The following is a 19,357-nucleotide window of genomic DNA, read 5'->3' on the forward strand; positions in this document are numbered from 1 at the left end:
CTCCTTCTCAATTGCATACAAAGGTTTATAATCAGGCTTTTCCCAAAACATATAATCTCTCCCCTCCCCCAGTCCTATAGACAATTTATAAAAAAAAGCTCTTCAAAATAGTAAAGAATATTCCAGAATTCAATTATTTTTATCAATTAGCAAAGTTTTTAAAAAAGAGAAAAAAAAAGAAGAAAAAAAAAAAAAAAGGGAAAAAAAAAGAAAAAAAAAGAGAAAAAAAAGAGAGAGAAAAAAAAAAAGAAAGCGTAAAAGAATAAAATAATATTCCAAATTCATAGTAAATACATAAAGACACACACACGTCCACTCTCACTCATAAACCAGTTTTAGAAATAAAAGGAGAAAAGGATAGTTAATGAAAAAAAAAAAAAAAAAAAAGAAAAAATTAAATGCAGGAACTAAGAAACTTAAAATAGAAGAATCCCAAGCAATAATAGGATCAAGAGTATAAAAAAAACAAACAAACAAGATTTGATGATATCGATCGTGTTCGTGTTGAAGGCATTCAAATCATTCAGAACATTATCCAAGCCCCTTCTTTATCATTGATAAACCAACCAATATTTTAAAAATAATTTTTTGAAAATCTTAACAGGGATCAAAAAATTTAAAAAGTGTAAGATTCCCCCAAGAGAGTAGTACAACAATTACAAACAATAAATTTTGAAAAAAAACAATAAAAAGGTAGGTATACGAGTTGAGAAATTTGACTAAATTTATAACTACTACTATGACGACTACTGACAAAGAGTCACCAATTTTTTAGCAGCCTTTGCAATATCGTACGCGTTGCGAATCACTTGCCGAGTCTTGAAACCGTAATCTGGATTGGCGTCTTTCTCAGGGGGAGGAGGCCATGCCTTGCAGTCGTCCTTCAAGCGAGCAGCACTGGCGATGAGGGTCACGCGGGCTTCTTGTAGCCGCTCTGATCCCGTCTCCTGTGGGAGTGGATAGAATAAAAGGTGAGGACTGCACACTGCACATGGATTGGTCAGATTGAAATACTTGACTAAAACGTGTACGGTCATTGAAAAGCATTTTGTTTTTGGCATTGAAAGTATAAAAAAAATAATAAATAAAACTTTTATTAGTATCCTTTTTAATTAACATCTTAAATTGTTTAAAATGAGCTGTTACCTATAAAACTTGTTACGGCTATGTGGTCTAGTGGTATGACTCGCTTTCGGATCGGAAGGTCCTAGGTTCAAGCCTCGCGCTCGGCACATAGTTGAGTCCTTGGAAAAGGCTCTTTACTCACATTCTCTCACTGTACTCATGTGTAAAATGAGTACCTGTTCGTTTACAGCGTTGTCTTTGACCGAAAAATTGTAATATCGCCTAACAGGTGTCATGTCCCGTCCTACATGTTATATGTTGCTGTTGACCAGGGACCCCTTGTAAAGCGCTTTGAGCACATTTAGTGGATATTGCGCTATATAAAGCTCTATTTAAATTTTTTTTTTTTTTTATTATAGCAGGTGTGAACTATCTGTTAAATTTTTAAACAGTTGATCTATGAAAAAGGCTACACCATGCTTTCGGACTTGTACATTTCAATATCTAAAAGCAGGAAAACTACACATTTAGCCACAATGAGAAACGAGAACGAAATGGAATAAATTCTACAATCAAGGGCTGTGGAAAAATAAAATTCTGCAAAAAGCAAGATTGAAATCAATGTCAAGCATGATATCAAACTGAAAGGAAATGAGAGTGAGTGAGAGAGAGAGAGAGAGAGAGAGAGAGAGAGAGAGAGAGAGAGAGAGAGAGAGAGAGAGAGAGAGAGAGATAGATAGAGAGAGAGAGAGATAGATAGAGAGAGAGAGAGATAGATAGAGAGAGAGAGATAGATAGAGAGAGAGAGAGAGACAGACAGAGAGGAGAGAGAGAGAGGGAGAGAGAGACAGAGAGAGAGACAGAGAAACAGAGAGAGAGAGAGAGAGAGAGAGAGAGAGAGAGAGAGAGTTAATAACAAAGATTCTTTATATAACAGCAAGTGAATTACCATAGAAATATTTATCTACTACCCAAATGACTCGATCCGTCCGACTAGATGGTTTTCCAACTTTACTCTAGTAATTTTGCTAATACAGTAAATATAGATAGTTCGAAGATGACGTCACTCAGGTCTTTGTTATTATTTTTTGGCATCCAGTGTTTATGAGTAATGCTCACTGAACTGTATTAACCTGACTATAAACGTTCATGGATACACACAGTTTTGTGTGTTGGTCCGTTATACTTCCGGATGGCAATGTTGTGAGCTTCTTAGCCAAGCGCATACTATCTATAATTGACATATTACGCAACAAACAAGTCACTGAGGCTAAAAAAGAGTCACACCAACTCTCATCCAAGTTTTAAAAGAAAATGTAGGTAAATATAGCGAATAGTTGGGTATAGTGAATAAAATATGACAACAGAAAAGGAAAAAGTAAATATTTAAACATAAATAAATGTAAAGCAGGTAAATTCAAAACTGTGAGTTTTCTAAAGAAAAAAAAAACAACAAAACAAAACAATAATGGTGTTCCTCTACATGAAGAATCACAACACGTGGACAATGATATTTGTTCAGTATTGAGAATGACATGTGGATAACGTGATGTTTGCTTGGATAATAATGGTGATGTGTGATGAGGTGCGTTCAGCCATGCTTACATCTGGGAATAAAGAAGCCATTTCAGTAACCGCACTGTAAATCCGTTCTGAACACGACTCAAAACTGAAATCAGGAAAGCAGAGATAACAAAAAATAAAAATGTAAAAACAGGAAAGGAATGCTTATTCACAACGCTGATGAAGCAACTATCTGAATATTGTAACAGTAACTTGTGAAAAGAACATTATCCAATTATGCTTTTTTAAAAATAATTTTTTAATTCTTAAAATCATTGAAGTATATAGCAGATGAAAAAAGGATAAAATAATGACTGATTTTACTAAATGATTACTTATGCTATTGCTTAATCCTTTCAAAAACAATTTGTTAAGCAAATGAAATACAAATCCAAGAAATTAGAACAAAAGTGTCAAACTGCTTCCTTAAGATACATTTGATAAATCCGTGCTGATGGTGACAAAAAGTGAAAAAGTAGGAAAATGTTGAACGATTGCCTTTAAGCCCCATTTTTACTGCACTAAACCCCACTTTTAGAGCAATTGAGATGATAGACTATCATTGAAACTCTAGCTAACTTCTGGAGAGTGGGAAACTGGACCTGTGTGTTCCACCACACATCGACTCTCTCATTGCTAGCACATTGTTTCCAGAAAATGGGAATGTCCTCCTCGGGACTCCAAAATCGCGGATCCGAGGAAAACCATCAGCACTGATAAATATCTAGATTACGTAACATATGTAGATACACAACATAGCTGACGATAACAATAGTGATAGCAATACTCAAAAGAGCCAAAATGACAAAAAAGCTTTTACAACAAAACACAACGCACAGACACACATCATTACACAATCTACATATCAAACCTTGCATGTTTCCCATCCTGTGCTGTTAACAGGAGTTCTTGAATTTTTTTGGTCACTTTTTCTGTCTTTTTCACAACCTGTTCGAGAAATGCATGAATATAATATTATAATGAAAACTGCCATCTCTGTCACTCAATCAAATAAAATATTATATCAGCTTTAATAATAAGCAAAATCATCTTAAAAAATAGATAGAACACGTATTGTTCATGAACATCTTATCTGTATGCCAAGTCCAGCCTTCAGTGGAGTATTGACCACATACAACAGAATTGAACCTTATCCAGTTGTATTCCATGGATCTCACGGTTCTTTTTGGTCTCCCCCCCCCTCATACCTCTGCCTTTGTGGCTTTCATTTGATATCTTGGTGGATCACATTTGTTTGTTTGGGTCCAGCAAGTAGTGGTGATCGTGTTCCTGGGTCTTTAAGATTTAGTGAAAAGTACTTTTGTGTGATAGACAAGCAACGTATACAAAGAGTAGCATGCAATTGTTACTGTCTTTTTAACTCTACAAGGACTCAACTATGCGCCGAGCTAGGCTCGAACCCAGGACCTTCCGATCCGAAAGCGAGTGTCATACCACTAGACCACATAGCCGCACAACGAAGTTAAAGGCTACAGAAATCAGGCCAAGAATACCCATCCATTGGCATGCGGAATCTCCTCTCGTCGACATCATATGGATATGAAGATAAAACCACAACATAAGTTAAATGCTCTACAATATCAAAACTCCACCAACAATGACCACTCAGAACCGGACGACACCCACCTCGTCCTGGCTGGGCATGTTTGGATCATCACAAAAGGCAGCAAGGGAGGAGTTCGAACCCTGGCCTTCACTCTCTGAAGACTCTCGGATGGAAGACAACACCTCTTGAACTTGACCCTCACTGAAATAGAACGAGTGAAACAAATGAATGAAAAATCAGGTTATTGAAAAGATTCTTCATTCACTTGAAAGAATACAGATCCAAGAAGAAAGCCTGGTGGGATTGGAAGCAAGGGTTTATAAACAGTGTGCAAAGAATAGAAAGCAATCAGTGCTCTTCACAATTACTTTTCTTAAAAACAACAATGTCGCATTGTGTTGTCGATAAAACATGAAAAAGAAAAAAAAAATCCACTTCACCCTCCTCCTGCCCCCCCCTCTCCCCTATCAAAGAAAAAAACCCCAAAACAAACATTCTAATGAAGCAATGCTTTGAACGTGACTGTCCCAAGCCCGTAGAAAACCTAGAAGGAAAGGCCCTACATGAATGGCACATGAAAGCTGGGGCTTATATGCTATTTTAGTTTATCAGATTAATCGCAGACTCCACTTAATTGACACATTAACCCAAACTCCCAAGGGTGTGCGAATAAGCCGAGTCGACTGTTGTGGTGGTAGGGATGATGATGTGGTGTCAGTTGTAATAGTGGTGGTAGGAATATGATGTGGTAGTAGTTGTAGTAATGATGATAAGGATGACGATATGGTGGTTATCGTTGTAGTAGTGGTTGTATGGATGATGATGTTGTGGTAGTTGTAGTGGTGATAGGGATGATGATGTGGTGGTAGTATAATGGTCAATTTATTTTCATTTCCGGGACAAAAAGTAAACTACCGTATATTTCGGGACAGCCATTATTTTTTAAACAAATTTCTGGGACAATTGCAGAAATTCCGGGATGGTAGGCATGCCTGATAATTTTAAAAAAAACAAACTTACTGGTCTGACTTGGGCACATCATAGAAGCCTTCACCTTCATGACAGCTGCCATCTTCTGTACTTGACGAGGTCACCCTCCCTTTGGTCACCTGATTGCAACAAGATGAACGAAAGCAAAAATGTAAAGGGCAAGGAAGCTTCATGCCTGTAAACGAATTTAAATTTTTTTTGGATAATAAAGTATATCTTATCTTATCTTAAAAGTTATTTTTGCAATGAGAAAGGTGATTGAATTAAAAAATAATGATAAACTAATAGAATAGGGGTAAGCAATCACCTTTCTCATTGCAAAAATATTTTTTTAATAATAGGAAAGAAAAAAGTGTGATGGCAAAACATATTAATTCCCTAAAAAACAAAGAAACAGAGTGACATAGCAATTCCATCAAATAGGAATATCACAATCAGGCAGTGACCCTGTCATGAGACAATACTCTTCAACAGTCGTAACATCACTTTCTTCCTAATGACGCATGGTAACTTAGTAACTGGCTCTAAACTATCGGAACAATGGCGGACACCCGTATGAAATTATAAATATTTCTCTGACGAGCATAAAGGTGCATCCAGAGGAAAAAAAAAACCACATAAATTTGATCTTGTTTTGACTTTTACACATTCTGATCACAAGGCATATGAAAAGTTCTAGCCAGCATGAAGAATAAAAAGTCATGATTTTCTTTGTTCAGAACCAAGATGGCCGCCGTTGCTGGGCAGCATGACATCAGACTACTGAATCCAATTATTAGCAGTTGGATGGGTGCTTTAAAAATGGTTTAAGTTTTAATTTAACATCCTTTTCAACGTACATTTATCAAAACTGTTTAAGAGGCAGACGGTGGATGTGGAGCAATGCCAAAAACGAACAAAAAAAAAGAGAGAGAGATAAAGTTGGCAAACGGGATAAATGTTGAAAATTGAAATGTTGGTATGTTGGTACTTGTATGTTGGTTTGTCTTTTGCACTCTAAAATGCTCTAAAAGCGGACTTCGTGGTACACAAATTACACATTATGTTATCTTACAATATCTGTCTCTCGGATAGAAGATAATACCTCTTGATACCTCTATATATTTATATATAAAAATATGTAGTGTATATCTAGGCCATCCAGATAATGCTATAGGTCTTACCCTTGATTCGTACTTAAATCAAAAAACAATAAACGTCTATATCAAAGCTTTCAAATCAGTACAGATAGTTGAAAACAATGGTTAATAGTTACCTGTCCATTTCCTGCCATTGCAATGTTGGACACAGATGAAGATGATGTCATGTGACTACTGGCGCTGTCACTCTGATTATGAGAGGGAAAATACAACAATACTTGATTCATTACATTATTGGTTTGAGTAATGTGACAAAATGGCAGATTTACAAAATTAAATGATCTTCAAAAATAAAAAACAAAGAGACAAATCAACAAAGCCATTCTTATTTGGAGCAACAGATATGGATAATGCTAAAAGGAAAATTCCATTTTATCATCTAAACTTAAAATAATAACAATAATAATAATAATAATAATAATAATAATAATAATAATAATAATAATAATATAATAATAATAAAATAATAATAATAAAAATAATAATAATAATAATAATAATAATAAAATAAAAATAATAATAATAAAAATAATAATAAAATAATAATAATAATAATAATAATAATAATAATAATAATAATAATAATAATAATAATAATAATAATAATAATAATAATAATAATAATAAATAATAATATTAACAACAATACACATTCCTTTCTTTAAAAAAAAGAAAATGTACTTCAATACAACAAAAATCTCGACTACTAACAAAATAAAATACTCATACTACTTTAATCAACGTGTTACCAGTTGTAAAAGAAACTGATCAAATTAAATACATCTGAGTTTGTATCACCTAACTTTGCAAAATTGTAAACTTCAAATTATAATATTTTAATTCAATTTTTAGTAATTGACAAGGAAATTATAATTTCTGAATTGTGTGTAACAACCACAATATTAATTTTGAAATTTTGACAATATTATTATTATTATTATTATTATTATTATTATTATTATATTATTATTATTATTATTATTATTATTATTATTATTATTATTATTATCATATTTATTATTATTATTATTATCATTATTATTATTATTATCATTATTATTATTATTATTATTATTATTATTATTATTATTATTATTATTATTTTTATTATCATTTAAGTATTACTAAGAATTAAAATTCATAATTTTCCATAAAATTTCGTATTTGGCCATGAAATTTGTCTAAAATTCGTAAAATTACGAAAAATTAGTAAGATTCGGCATGTATGTATTACCCATACCTTGTGTAATGCTTGCATTTCTATCATAGACATTGGTCTGTCAGCTCCTGACCTCAGAACAGATCTGGTGTTCTCTTTTTGAGGACCATCCACACTATGATGATTCTCTGGTTGGTCACCTTGAGGATATAATATGTGTTCAGTAGAATTAGAATTAATATTCTCTTTTTGAGGACCATCCACACTGTGATGATTCTCTGGTTGGTCACCTTGAAGATATAATATGTGTTCAGTAGAATTAATATTCTCTTTAAATTATTATTGATAATGATACAGTAAAATGCAGTTTTCAAAACCAAGTAAGATTGCAAGACAAAGCTTCCCAAAAACTTCAATTTAAATTCTAAATAAGCAGACTTTATCTATTTATTTCAATCTTTAAATATTTTAAAAGAAGTTTCATAACTCAATTGGTGAAGCAGTCTTTCACAAGCAATTGCTACGGTTAGGATAATGCACAGAAATTACAAATAAACCCCAGCTTAACCCTCTCCTTACCACCGAAAGGAAAATCGTCACATTACAATGTCCCAACAATTTTCTTACTCTGATTTCATTTTGTCAAAGTTATTATAGCCATAAAAACTCGACATTGTGTTGCAGAGCTCATTTCTCTGAACAAAATATAGAATATACTCGTTGCTAATCTGTTTGAAAATTCATTTTTGAGTTGGGTGAGTATGATGTTTCGGGTAAAATTTAGAAAATAGCTGGTAAGGAGGGGGTTAATGTAACAGTATCAAGGAAATGATTTACCTCCATCAAAGCCATTCACAAAAGTGGGTGAGAAGTCCCGACTCACAACTCGTAGATTTGCGTTTTCTCGCATCAAAGAATCCACCTTCAATCATAAAATAGAGAAAATCAAAATAATGAGAATTTGGCTTTTTCCACAAAAACTTGTAATTACCTGCAAAATTGGCAAATGTGAACTATGATTATTTTATCAAGCGTAACTCAAAATTAAATAAAGACGGTGACATGCCTTCAAACACCGGGTTCCAACCTATCTTTAAGCCGTTGAGAACAGCATCCAGAGGACTCCTTTTAAAAACATGACTTATAATGAACTATGGCTTTTAAAATAATAATTTAAAAAAAAAAAAAGGAGGAAAATAATCCAAAACAGAAGACGACGATTCAGGAAATAGTGATCGTACCTTTTTCTCCAAATCAGACTTGGCCTGCCTTAAGTGTTTGATTGTCGCCTCTGATGCAGCCAACGCCTTCTGTACCTCTATAAACTCTTCAGTGGAAACAGGCCCTTCAACGGCTTGACCTGTCATACTCTGGAAGTCAAGATGAATGGAAAATCATTTGTAGTGCGTTTAGCATAGCAATAAATGTTCCTTGCCAAAGATATATGTTAAATTCAAAACTTCATTATCCAAAATGTATTATGAAAATATAAAAGTAGTATACTATGATGATAAATGCTGGCAAAGGGGAAGGGGGAATCACAGCTTTTACATTTATTTATTAAACAGTAAATTCATTATCATCTCTGCGCTTTTATAAGCATTCATATACCAGAATGTGTGGATGATACATCCTACATTAAAACTGTACATTTTTTTATAGATAGAATGACACAGATAGGACATAAAAGGCAAGACATATATAGATTGATTGATCGATAGATAGATAGATTGATTGATCAATAGATAGATAGATTGATTGATCAATAGATAGATAGATAGATAGATAGATAGAGAGAGAGAGAGAGAGAGAGAGAGAGAGAGAGAGAGAGAGAGAGAGAGAGAGAGAGAGAGAGAGAGAGAAGAAGAGAAGAGAGAGAGAGAGAGAGGAGGAGAATGTAGTAGTAATGTATGTATGTATGTATGTATGTATGTATGTATGTATGTATGTATGTATGTATGTATGTATGTATGTATGTATGTATGTATGTATGTATGTATGTTATGAGTAACATGTATCTTTAAGTTGGTACAAATTGCATGGTTAGTCAAATTGAATATCGGCTGAATTTCCCCTGTTTTCTTTGATGTGCAACACAGGTTACGGTAAATGATAGTAACTAAAGTCAGTGGCCTCAACCATGACTGTCCTAACTAAAATCATGGGTACCAAGAAAAGCACAGATATAATATAACACACATGTTCGATCATGAAAACAAAATATATATCAAGCACACCAAGAGGTCTGCCTCGATTCCAAAAAATGTTTTTTTTTTCATTTCTTGGAATCAACAAAGTTGAGTGACCCTGACCTACTGACATATTAACAATGAAAGTGACTTTCCTTAGGATCAAAATGATACGTGAAGGAATTTACTGAGTCAAAATGGTCTGTTTTTATCATTTCGGCAATGTACTTATGATTTGAGTATAGACAAGATCTGGTTATCAACAGTAATATTTAATCTATGACTTTCAATAGTGATTCTGGACAAATGGTCTTTTAAATGGTCATAGTAAATAAAACAAGAATGAATGAATAAAAGATTTGGAATGAAAATTGGATTTAAATTGAAGTCTTCGTGTCAGCTTTCAGAAAATATATACTTGTATAAGAGTAAAGAAAACATTATTCATCTGGATGGTTAAGAATCTGAATTAAAGTGGCCTAATATGACAATTCAATTTGTTCAGCGAGTGTTATACAAGTGTGGTGAATGGTTCTGTGTCTAAATGTTTAAGTAAGACATGTCTACAAAGGAAAAACACATATAACCATTGAAAATCTCAAAAATAAAGACAACCCCCCCCCCCCCAAAAAAAAAAAACCAAACAATTCTTTAGTAGAAGACCATTTGTAAGAAACAGATTTCTACCACATTTTACTCACTTCTTGAATGAAGAAAACCCCAAAAATAAATCATTGCAAACTTCCTTGGGAATCCTACCAGATTGGAAGCGCATGCTCTTATCAGATACCATACCAATGTCTTGGAAACATAGAATATCCTTCATCGTTTATAGCTTCTCAATATCATTCATTTATTATTTGCAGTTGTGACTATCATAACTTAATGTTAACTCATTCAATCCTAGAGATTTTTGCTACTTTTCAAAATTGGAAAATAAAAATTGTATTAAAAATGAGCATGTACATATATAGTTTTATTCAACTACCATTAACATGTAAAAATAAAACCATTAGCTTTGATACTATGCCTATAATTTGTGTCAGAAAAAGGTAATAAATAGGCATGGGGTAAAAGTAACCCGGGTAAACTACGGATATAGTCGGTGTTAGGGTTGAATGAGTTAACGTATTAATCTAAATGTGGTTACAATGTTATGTATATGCTTGTTGAGGCAGATGTGATAAAGGTGAATAATGAGTATTGCTGATGATAATTCTGCTTGTAATGATAGTGATAATGCTTTGATGGTGTTAGTGACGGTTAGGGTGCTTGTGGTAGTTCTGGCAATGATGACGATAGAGTTGTGGTGATTGATGCAAGGCCTCCAGCCAGGGCCAGGATAAAACCAAGTAAATGTCACTCAAAGACCAAGACAGAAAGCAAAATGAAAAAAAATAAATAAATAGGGCGATGCCATAGGAGACAACAATGATGATCTCCCCATCCATTACTTCAATTAAACTTTCATAAGTAAACAAATGTTTCAAAACAGTGAGCATTATTGCTTCAACTATGTAACGTTGCCCTTGTTTGGTGGCAATACAAGCCGTGTAAATCTTGGCAAATATTATTAACAAAATGAACTTCTCCATAAAATTAAATACTATCTTTTAAATATACACACACAAGTTCGGACTAAAGGCCAGAGGTATGGCCTATCTCAATTTATCAAATTAATATATAAAGTGTTGCTATTGGTTCTTGGTTGTATATTTTTATATTTTGTGCAATTGCATAACTATATATGTATACATTGTCGCCATAGATTCTCAACTTTGTGTTTATACATTTTTATGCATGCCACGTCTGAAAATGAATTTCCCTTTGTTTGGATGAATAAAGTATATATTATTATTATTATTAGTATTATTTATTATTATTATTATTATTATTATTATTATTATTATTATTATTATTATTATTATTATATTATTATTATTATTTATATATTATTATTATTATTATTATTATTATTATTATTATTATTAAAACATAAAATATCTGGGTTTTTTTAAAAAAGAAACCAACAAGCTAAAAACTAAATGGAAAGAGGGTAGAGGGCGAGGGTGGGAAGGAAAGGAATATGAGATAATGAGATAATGAGATATGCCACACAAGTTCTCACCTCAGTAAAGGAGATCATGGAAGAGGGAGAACGTTTGCCTTTGAGAAGCCCCTATAATTATTGGCAGAACAAAATGTCAAACATTGAAACAAATATAAATGAATTGAGAGAGCAACATAAAAAAAAGGAGAAATAATATATTTAAAAAAAAAAAAAAGGTTTTAAAAGCATGTTGAAAAAGAAAATTAAAATAAGAAAGAAAAAAACATATTGTTTAAAATTAAAACTTTGTGATAAAGCAAATCTATGCGATAAGCAAGCAAAGCTTTTTATCTATAGACTTTCAAAATGTTCGTTTTAAAAAATAAGAAAAATTAAAAACATCCAAAAGTCTTGCACATACAATAACTATAAAGATGTAAAGAAATAAAATAAACCAAAGAATATTTTTTTCCAAATCGCAATAAATATGCAGAAAGATCATTACAATTCTAAACGACTCCTAAAAATCAATAATTATTTTATCAATTCTTACTTCCATATTTTTTTTATCATTGAAAACAAATGATCAAAAACGTGTTCAACCATTTAAAAAAAAAAAAAATCGCACAAGGATAAGTCAAATGCAAAAAAAAAAAAAAAAAAAATAAAATTAAATAAAATATATCATTAAAAAAAATGTAATCCAAACAATCAATGTTGGTCAGAAAATACAAGCCAGAATGTAAAATAATTTTTCTCAATACCTCCAACCTTTTAAAAAAAAAAATTGAAAAAAAAAAATAAAATAGATTTTAAAACATAGAAAGAGAGAGAGAAAAAAAATAAAAAAAATTATTTGATTCAACATAAAAGGCTTCAATCTACATGTAAATCCAACGTCCAGCAATTGCAACATAAATCAAACATGCATCCATGTCTTTCTCATCACTGTAGTATGCCTAATAGTAGTAATCACTTCCCTCAAAAATGCAACCCCCCCCCCCCCCCCCCCCCCCACTCTTTACCTTGCAAAACTAATAACTAGAGGTGCCTAAATGAGTCAATAAAATGGAGATTAAGATAAAGGGAGTAAAGTCGTTTATTTTGTGTTGTTCATTCATGAGTCAGATTTACTCCCTTTATATTAATCTCCATTACCTTGCAAATCCTGTTGGTGGAACAAAGCTAATCAAATAAAAAGAAGGAAAATACAACTAAAAAAACTATAACAAAAACAAAACGAAAATGAAAAATGAAACTGTCACATAATGTGTAGTTTGCTTAATTTTTCCCTTAACTCATTCAATCCTAGAAAATTGGGAGAAATGTATTAAAAATTAGCACGTACATGGATAGTTTTATTCAACTATCATTAACATGCAAAAACTAAAACATTAGCTTTGATACCATCCCTATAATTTGTCTCAGAAAAATGCAATAAATAGGCATGGGGTAAAAGTAACCCGGGTAAACAACGGATATGGTCGGTGTTAGGGTTTAGTGAGTTAAACAGGAGTTGCTGCCAGAAATGTACAATCAGTCGTTTCTCACTGATTTTCTATTGCATGTGTTACCATAATCAAAATTGCATTGCCTAACACACACCAGACACAACTTCCTTCTTCACATTTACATAGAAGATCATTGTATCTACTATCAGGCATACTACAGAATATAAAAGTAATAAGATAAGAGTAAAAAAAAAGGTTAGTACTGGCTTCAAACCAACCAACCTCAGCCATGATGTCAGGTCTCATTTCCTCCCGAACACTTTTAATACTTTGGGTGTCGATACTGCTGTAGTCTTCATCGGACGCCACGCTGTCATACACTGGCTCGTCGTCACTCATGGTACTCATTCGCATTGACTCGAATTTGTCTGGTGAATTTGTAAAAAAATGTAGTAAATAAAACAAACAAATAGCCATTAATTGTGCCCCACAAAAAAGGAATATAAATATAAGAAAATTTATATTTCCAATGATAAAAAAAAGTGGAACCTTGAACATTTTGGTATGGTCTATCTCAATTTATCAAATGAATATATAAAGTGTCGCTATTGGTTCTTGGTTGTATATTTTTTACATTTTTGTGCATTTGCATAGATATGTATGTACACATTGTCGCCATAGATTCTCAAATTTATGTTGATACATTTTTATGCATGCCACGTCTGAAAACGAATTTTCATTTTTTTGGATGAATAAAAATAAAGTATATATTATTATTATTATTATTATTATTATTATTATTTTGTTTGAGAATAAAAGTCTGGCAGATTCTCTATCAAAATCTATAATAAACCAGAGCTACCATCCCAGTCAGATCATAATACAGTTTTTCTTTTTTTTGTTTGTTTTGGATACAACCTACATGTGCATCTCAGTAAATAGTAATAGTCCTTCAGAGCCATTAAATTAAGTCCATGCAACTGGAAATTATCCCTGTTCCTGTAGCGTGAAATGGACACAACAGCAATTGCTTGCTACCTTTCAGACGGATTATTAATCAATTGAAAAGTACTTTCCAGCTACCTGATAACTGCTGGATCGAAAGGGGGGTCAGAAAAAAAATAATTTTAATTTCACTCGGGATCGATCTTGGGCCTTTACATGTTAGGTGAACACTCTGATAATCAAACTATCAGCCCCCCTCCTTCCCCCTCCCTGTGACCTCAAACTTTTTTAAAATTAAAATAGTAAACACTACTTTGGCAAACTATAAAACAACAATTATCTTTTACCATAATCCCTTCCCTGTGAATAGGATACGATTTCACCAATTAATATACTACATAATTATAAATGTTAATTTGAGATACCTCTGTCTTTTGGTGTCTGTATGGGTGAACTAAATCCGGTTTGTCGTCTCCTTGCATCATGTAGGATATCCACCACCAAAGTGGCAAACTCTCTAGCATTGAAACGAGCCAGTTTTTGTCTTCCCTGAATGAGAAATTAATAGAGTTTAATGTTGATGAATTGTAAGTGTAAGACAATATTAATTTGACTAAGACATTTAATTAAATCATTTTGCTATCAAAGCTACCATCCAAATATCAGGGGTAAGAATGTCTGGTCACAAAAAAGGAGGACATTTTTCAGCGCGTAGATCAAGACCAATACATGATGTGGTGGTGATGATTGTAATAGTAGTGGTGGTAGGGATGTTGATGTAGTGGTTGTGGTCAGTGGTTTTTATTCAGTTTTTAAAAAATTGAAAAAAGAGGAATTGTGATGGGGATGGGAGGAGATAAACCGCCATTTAAGCGGAAATCCACCTTTAGGCGGAAGATTCTCAACCCTGAAATATGTCCAAATAAATGAACACCCCTTCAGATTTCCAACACCTTTTTTTATTGTTGTTGTTTTGTCATTATGAAGTTTTGGAGAGAAAAAAAAGCCAGAGAAACAAAAATAAAACACTAGAAATATAAAACATAAAGCACCCTTATTTTAAAATATCTCGTTTGAGTCGTTTAATTTATATATTACACATGCTAATGTTTTGGACATTGTTATGGAGAAAATTAATGCCACCTTGGTATAGCCAATATAAACCAATAATAGAAGATATAGGATACATTGCATTATAGAATTGTGTTACATAAATCCACATGTTTGGGTGCCTAATAAACAAACCCCCCCCCCCCCCCCCCCCCCCCCCCCCCCAACCACCTATGGATGTTCAGGGGTAGTGTACATCCACTAGGACATGTACAGTAATGCAACAAAAGACAGCTGTTAAAAACTCTTTTTTTTACTTCTTTTTTTTGTATGCTTCTTAAATCAAAGTACAGGAAGCAATATTCTCTGAAAATAACTCAATATTTCCTCAAGTCAAAAATGGTTCCCATTAAATAACAGTATGTGTAATGCTATTCTTTATTATTGAGCAAGATTTCTTAAAAATCCAAAAAAATCTGAAATGTTGAGTATGATACGATTTCAGACAATGCACAAAGAAAAGAAAAGCAAGGGGTAAAAAATCATCCAAAAGAATATATAAGCTGTAGCCTCCCCACTGTTTTATGTTTTTGTTTTTTTTTTAACGGTTTTACAGCGCTTGCAACACATAAATGTCATATCAGCGTCAATAAAAAGGAAGAAAACGGGATAGTAAAAAGTTCTAGAATAACAATTAAAGCACCTAAGAAAAAGGTAAGACATAGGGGAATTGGTTCAAATAGGAAACATGTAGATTCCAAGAGCACACTATCAAAGTACTTAGTTTGAGATCACCTAAAAGTCTCATCCTAACACAAGCACAGGTCCCAACTAAGAGGAATACACTCAAATGTTAACAAATCATATGTAAAACAAAAACAATACAATGCATAACAGAGAGATGATTTACAAGAAAAATTATTGTTTCCCTCTCAGCTAGGGTATCCGGCCAGGGCCAGGACAAAACCAAGTAATCTGATCCAAAGACAAAGACAGAAAGCATGTTGGAACACAGCTGTAAGGGGATAGAAGACGCAGTAAGTGCCTCCCTGCCCACTATGGGAGTAACAATATTAGTTTAGTTAACCATCTTAAAATCATCTGGCCAACAAACCTTTATGGCAACATAAGAAAAACATAATAACAACGATTTCCTGTTTCTCTCTCTGAATGTCGATGACTCCTGTTATGCTATTCAAATAATCAATCACAAAGATAATCAACCCATCTTTACAGCCAGGAACCCCACCCAACCACTGTTTTACAAACTTTTTTCAAATCTTCAGTGCACAATGTACATACTACAAACAACCCCATCTTATTACCTGGTTCCTTGTGGTGGATAATTCAGGGTTGACAGGGAGGTGGGGCACGGTCAGACGTTCACTCAGGACGGATGTATGGTCATGGGTGGATAGCCAAACTTTACAACAGAAAAGTATTGACATCAAATAAATGCAAAAGCCAAAGCCAGCAATTTATTACATTCAGAAAAGTGAGTGGAGCAGGCACTTATGTTGATAACAACAAGAGATGAAGTGAGTAGGAAAGTGCCAGAAGACAATAGAGAATAAAAGTTTTTTTATTCTCTATTGTCTTCTGGCACTTTCCTACTCACTTCATCTCAATTTATTACATTGCAGTACCAACTGTTTTCTCTGATTGATGCTGAATAGTCTTTATCTCCTTATGTCATTGTTTGTTTTGTTTTAATTTTAACATTCAGTTTTTTACAATGCCTGAAACACTTTCAGGTCATATCAGCACCAAAAGAAGAGTTTTTTAATATAATTTTCTTTTCTCGAATTCACTTTAAACCTTTCTTTTCAAATCATATCAATGGTCAGTGGATCAAACCTCTCTAGTCCCAATTTTCAAGATCAATAAATAGAGGTGCCCAAATGAGTCAATAAAATGGAGATAAAGATAAAGGGAGTAAATCTGACTCATGAATGAACAACACAAAACAAACGACATTTCACTTGGCCTTGATAAAGGGCCAAAACGTCGTTTGTTTTGTGTTGTTCATTCATGAGTCAGATTTACTCCCTTTATCTTTATCTCCATTTTCAAGATCAGCAGATGAAAACTCTCAAGTCTACAGATGATCTTTGAGCACCGTGTTGTATTTCATTTTGGACAGATCAGACCCCTAATGTCACTTCAGTTTTAATCCACCGGTTTTTATTGCAAAGAGAACAAGTAGTTCATTCCCGATCCTTTGATATTTCATCTTTTATTTAGTAATATAATACAAATTATTACTATTTTTTTGTTTTTTATTATTGTTATTGTGATTATCATTATTATTATAATATCATTATCATCATTATTATTACATCATCACTGTCACAAACAAAACTATAATCATCATCGTCACCGCCTACAATCGACATCAGCTGACATCTGTTCTAGTTATTATTGATCTGTGCAATTTTGAGCTGCACACTTGATCCACGGCGATGAAAATAAACTGATCAGCCATACAGTTTGATAAGAGCGAGAACAAGATTTTGACAAAGACAGTGCTCTTCTCCATCTTTAATGTCAATTTCCTTGGGTATTCATTTAGCATCTGCTTGTGCAAAATGCCTTTCTTAAGCTCATTCTCTCAAGGTTTAAACTCTCAGACCTTATTAACTCACTCAACCCTAACACAGAGTATATTGGTAGTATACCAGGGTTACTTTTACCCCGTGCCTATTTATTACATTTTTCTGAGATAAATTATAGGCGTAGTATCAAAGCTAATGTTTTTAGTTTTTGCATGTTAATGGTAGTTGAATAAAACTATCTATGTACATGCTCATTTTTAATACATTTTATTCTCCAATTTTGAAAAGTAGCAACGATCTCTAGGATTGAGTTAAATCATGATGCAAGTCTTGAGATTGTACCTATAATGGGATACCATAAAAATACAAACACTCTTTACAAATATCTGTGAAACAGTACTTATTCAAGTAAATTGTCATCTGGTGCAATATTGTATACAATTGTCCAGATAAGCCTTTTAAGTTGTCACACACACACAAAAAGAGAGAAAGAGAGAATAGTGTATAAAAAGTAAGGAATTCAAACAAACACTCACTAGAATCATTGTCTCGTCTATCAACTTCATCATATACATCCATGGCAAGTTCTTCAAACAAATGATTTGGAAGCTAAAGAAACGGGGAGAAACAAGAAAAAAGATTTTGTAAAAGTGGCTGTCAAATAAAAATGTTACTGATAACGTAATTAAGACTTCATAAAGTGTACACAAATATCAATTGAAGTTTATTACTGATATCTTTGATGTTAGATCAGGTGAATTTTCATGGACAAAATCCAAAACAAAACAAAAAAAACAAAACACAACAGTTAAAAAACTTATGCGGCTATGTGGTTTTATGGTATGACACTCGCTTTCGGATCGGAAGGTCCTGGGTTTGAGCCTCGCTCGACGCATGGTTAAGTCCTTGGAAAAGGGTCTTTACTCACATTCTCTCACCGTACTCAGGTGTAAAATGAGTACCTGGCCGTCAACAGCGTTGTCTCCGAAAACATTATAATATCGCCTTACATGTGTCATGTCTTGTCCTGAATGTTAAATGTTGCTGTTGGCCAGGGACCCCTTGTAAAGCGCTTTGAGCATGTCTAGTGGATATTGCGCTATTTAAAAGCTCAATTAAAAACAAAAAAATTTTAAACTTACAGCCTGAAGCTTTTTCTTTGCTTGCTTGGCCAACTCTGACAGATCTGCAGCACTGAGGTTGATGAAAACAATAAAAAATACTTGAAGAAAAATTTCACAAATTCAAATATAAGGATTTTTATCATTTGTGAATAATATTAATTCTTGACAGTTTAAGAATATTACAGGAATTCCCTTTAAAAAATAAAGACATAAAAAGTTTTAAAAAACTAATGACCAATCAATAATACAAAGACTTGAAAATAAATGACATTATTTACAATAATGTTGCTTGAAAAACAAAAATGATTAAAGAAATAATCATGAAACATGTCACCAGACACTTAAGTACAAAAAATAGACTCAATAATTGTATCATTTGTTTGTTTTAAGGCTTTGATTTTCAATGCCTTTAAAAGGTCGATAGTGTGAAATAAATGTAAATCTGCGCTTACAATGACCCAAGATAAAGTAACACATAGAGAACTAGTTAAAAACAAGATATGAAGTGAG

General features: G+C 32.9%; 1 protein-coding gene across 2 annotated transcripts in view; it reads right to left on the reverse strand.

Moving 5' to 3' along the window:
* Nucleotides 1-482: 482 nt before the first annotated feature.
* Nucleotides 483-19,357, reverse strand: part of LOC144966994 (ARF GTPase-activating protein GIT2-like) — a 31,774-nt gene continuing 12,899 nt past the window's right edge. Inside the window, exons 10-24 of one of the 2 annotated variants that reach the window (XM_078903702.1) lie at nt 18,866-18,917; nt 18,260-18,332; nt 16,494-16,591; nt 14,544-14,667; nt 13,456-13,601; nt 11,801-11,851; nt 8,725-8,853; nt 8,321-8,405; nt 7,565-7,683; nt 6,441-6,512; nt 5,216-5,304; nt 4,276-4,396; nt 3,500-3,576; nt 2,671-2,734; nt 483-947 (exon numbers count right to left, since the gene is read on the reverse strand). In XM_078903702.1, coding sequence (XP_078759828.1) covers nt 747-947; nt 2,671-2,734; nt 3,500-3,576; nt 4,276-4,396; nt 5,216-5,304; nt 6,441-6,512; nt 7,565-7,683; nt 8,321-8,405; nt 8,725-8,853; nt 11,801-11,851; nt 13,456-13,601; nt 14,544-14,667; nt 16,494-16,591; nt 18,260-18,332; nt 18,866-18,917 — 1,501 coding nt within the window. In that variant the 3' untranslated portion in view covers nt 483-746. The remainder of the gene's footprint in view (nt 948-2,670; nt 2,735-3,499; nt 3,577-4,275; nt 4,397-5,215; nt 5,305-6,440; nt 6,513-7,564; nt 7,684-8,320; nt 8,406-8,724; nt 8,854-11,800; nt 11,852-13,455; nt 13,602-14,543; nt 14,668-16,493; nt 16,592-18,259; nt 18,333-18,865; nt 18,918-19,357) is intronic. The other variant, XM_078903703.1, reaches the window with a different exon arrangement.

The sequence above is a fragment of the Berghia stephanieae genome, chromosome 3 (assembly GCF_034508935.2).
Source record: "Berghia stephanieae isolate SIO BIC M18660-M18661 chromosome 3, UCSD_Bste_1.3, whole genome shotgun sequence".
NCBI classification, from domain to species: Eukaryota; Metazoa; Mollusca; class Gastropoda; order Nudibranchia; family Aeolidiidae; genus Berghia; species Berghia stephanieae.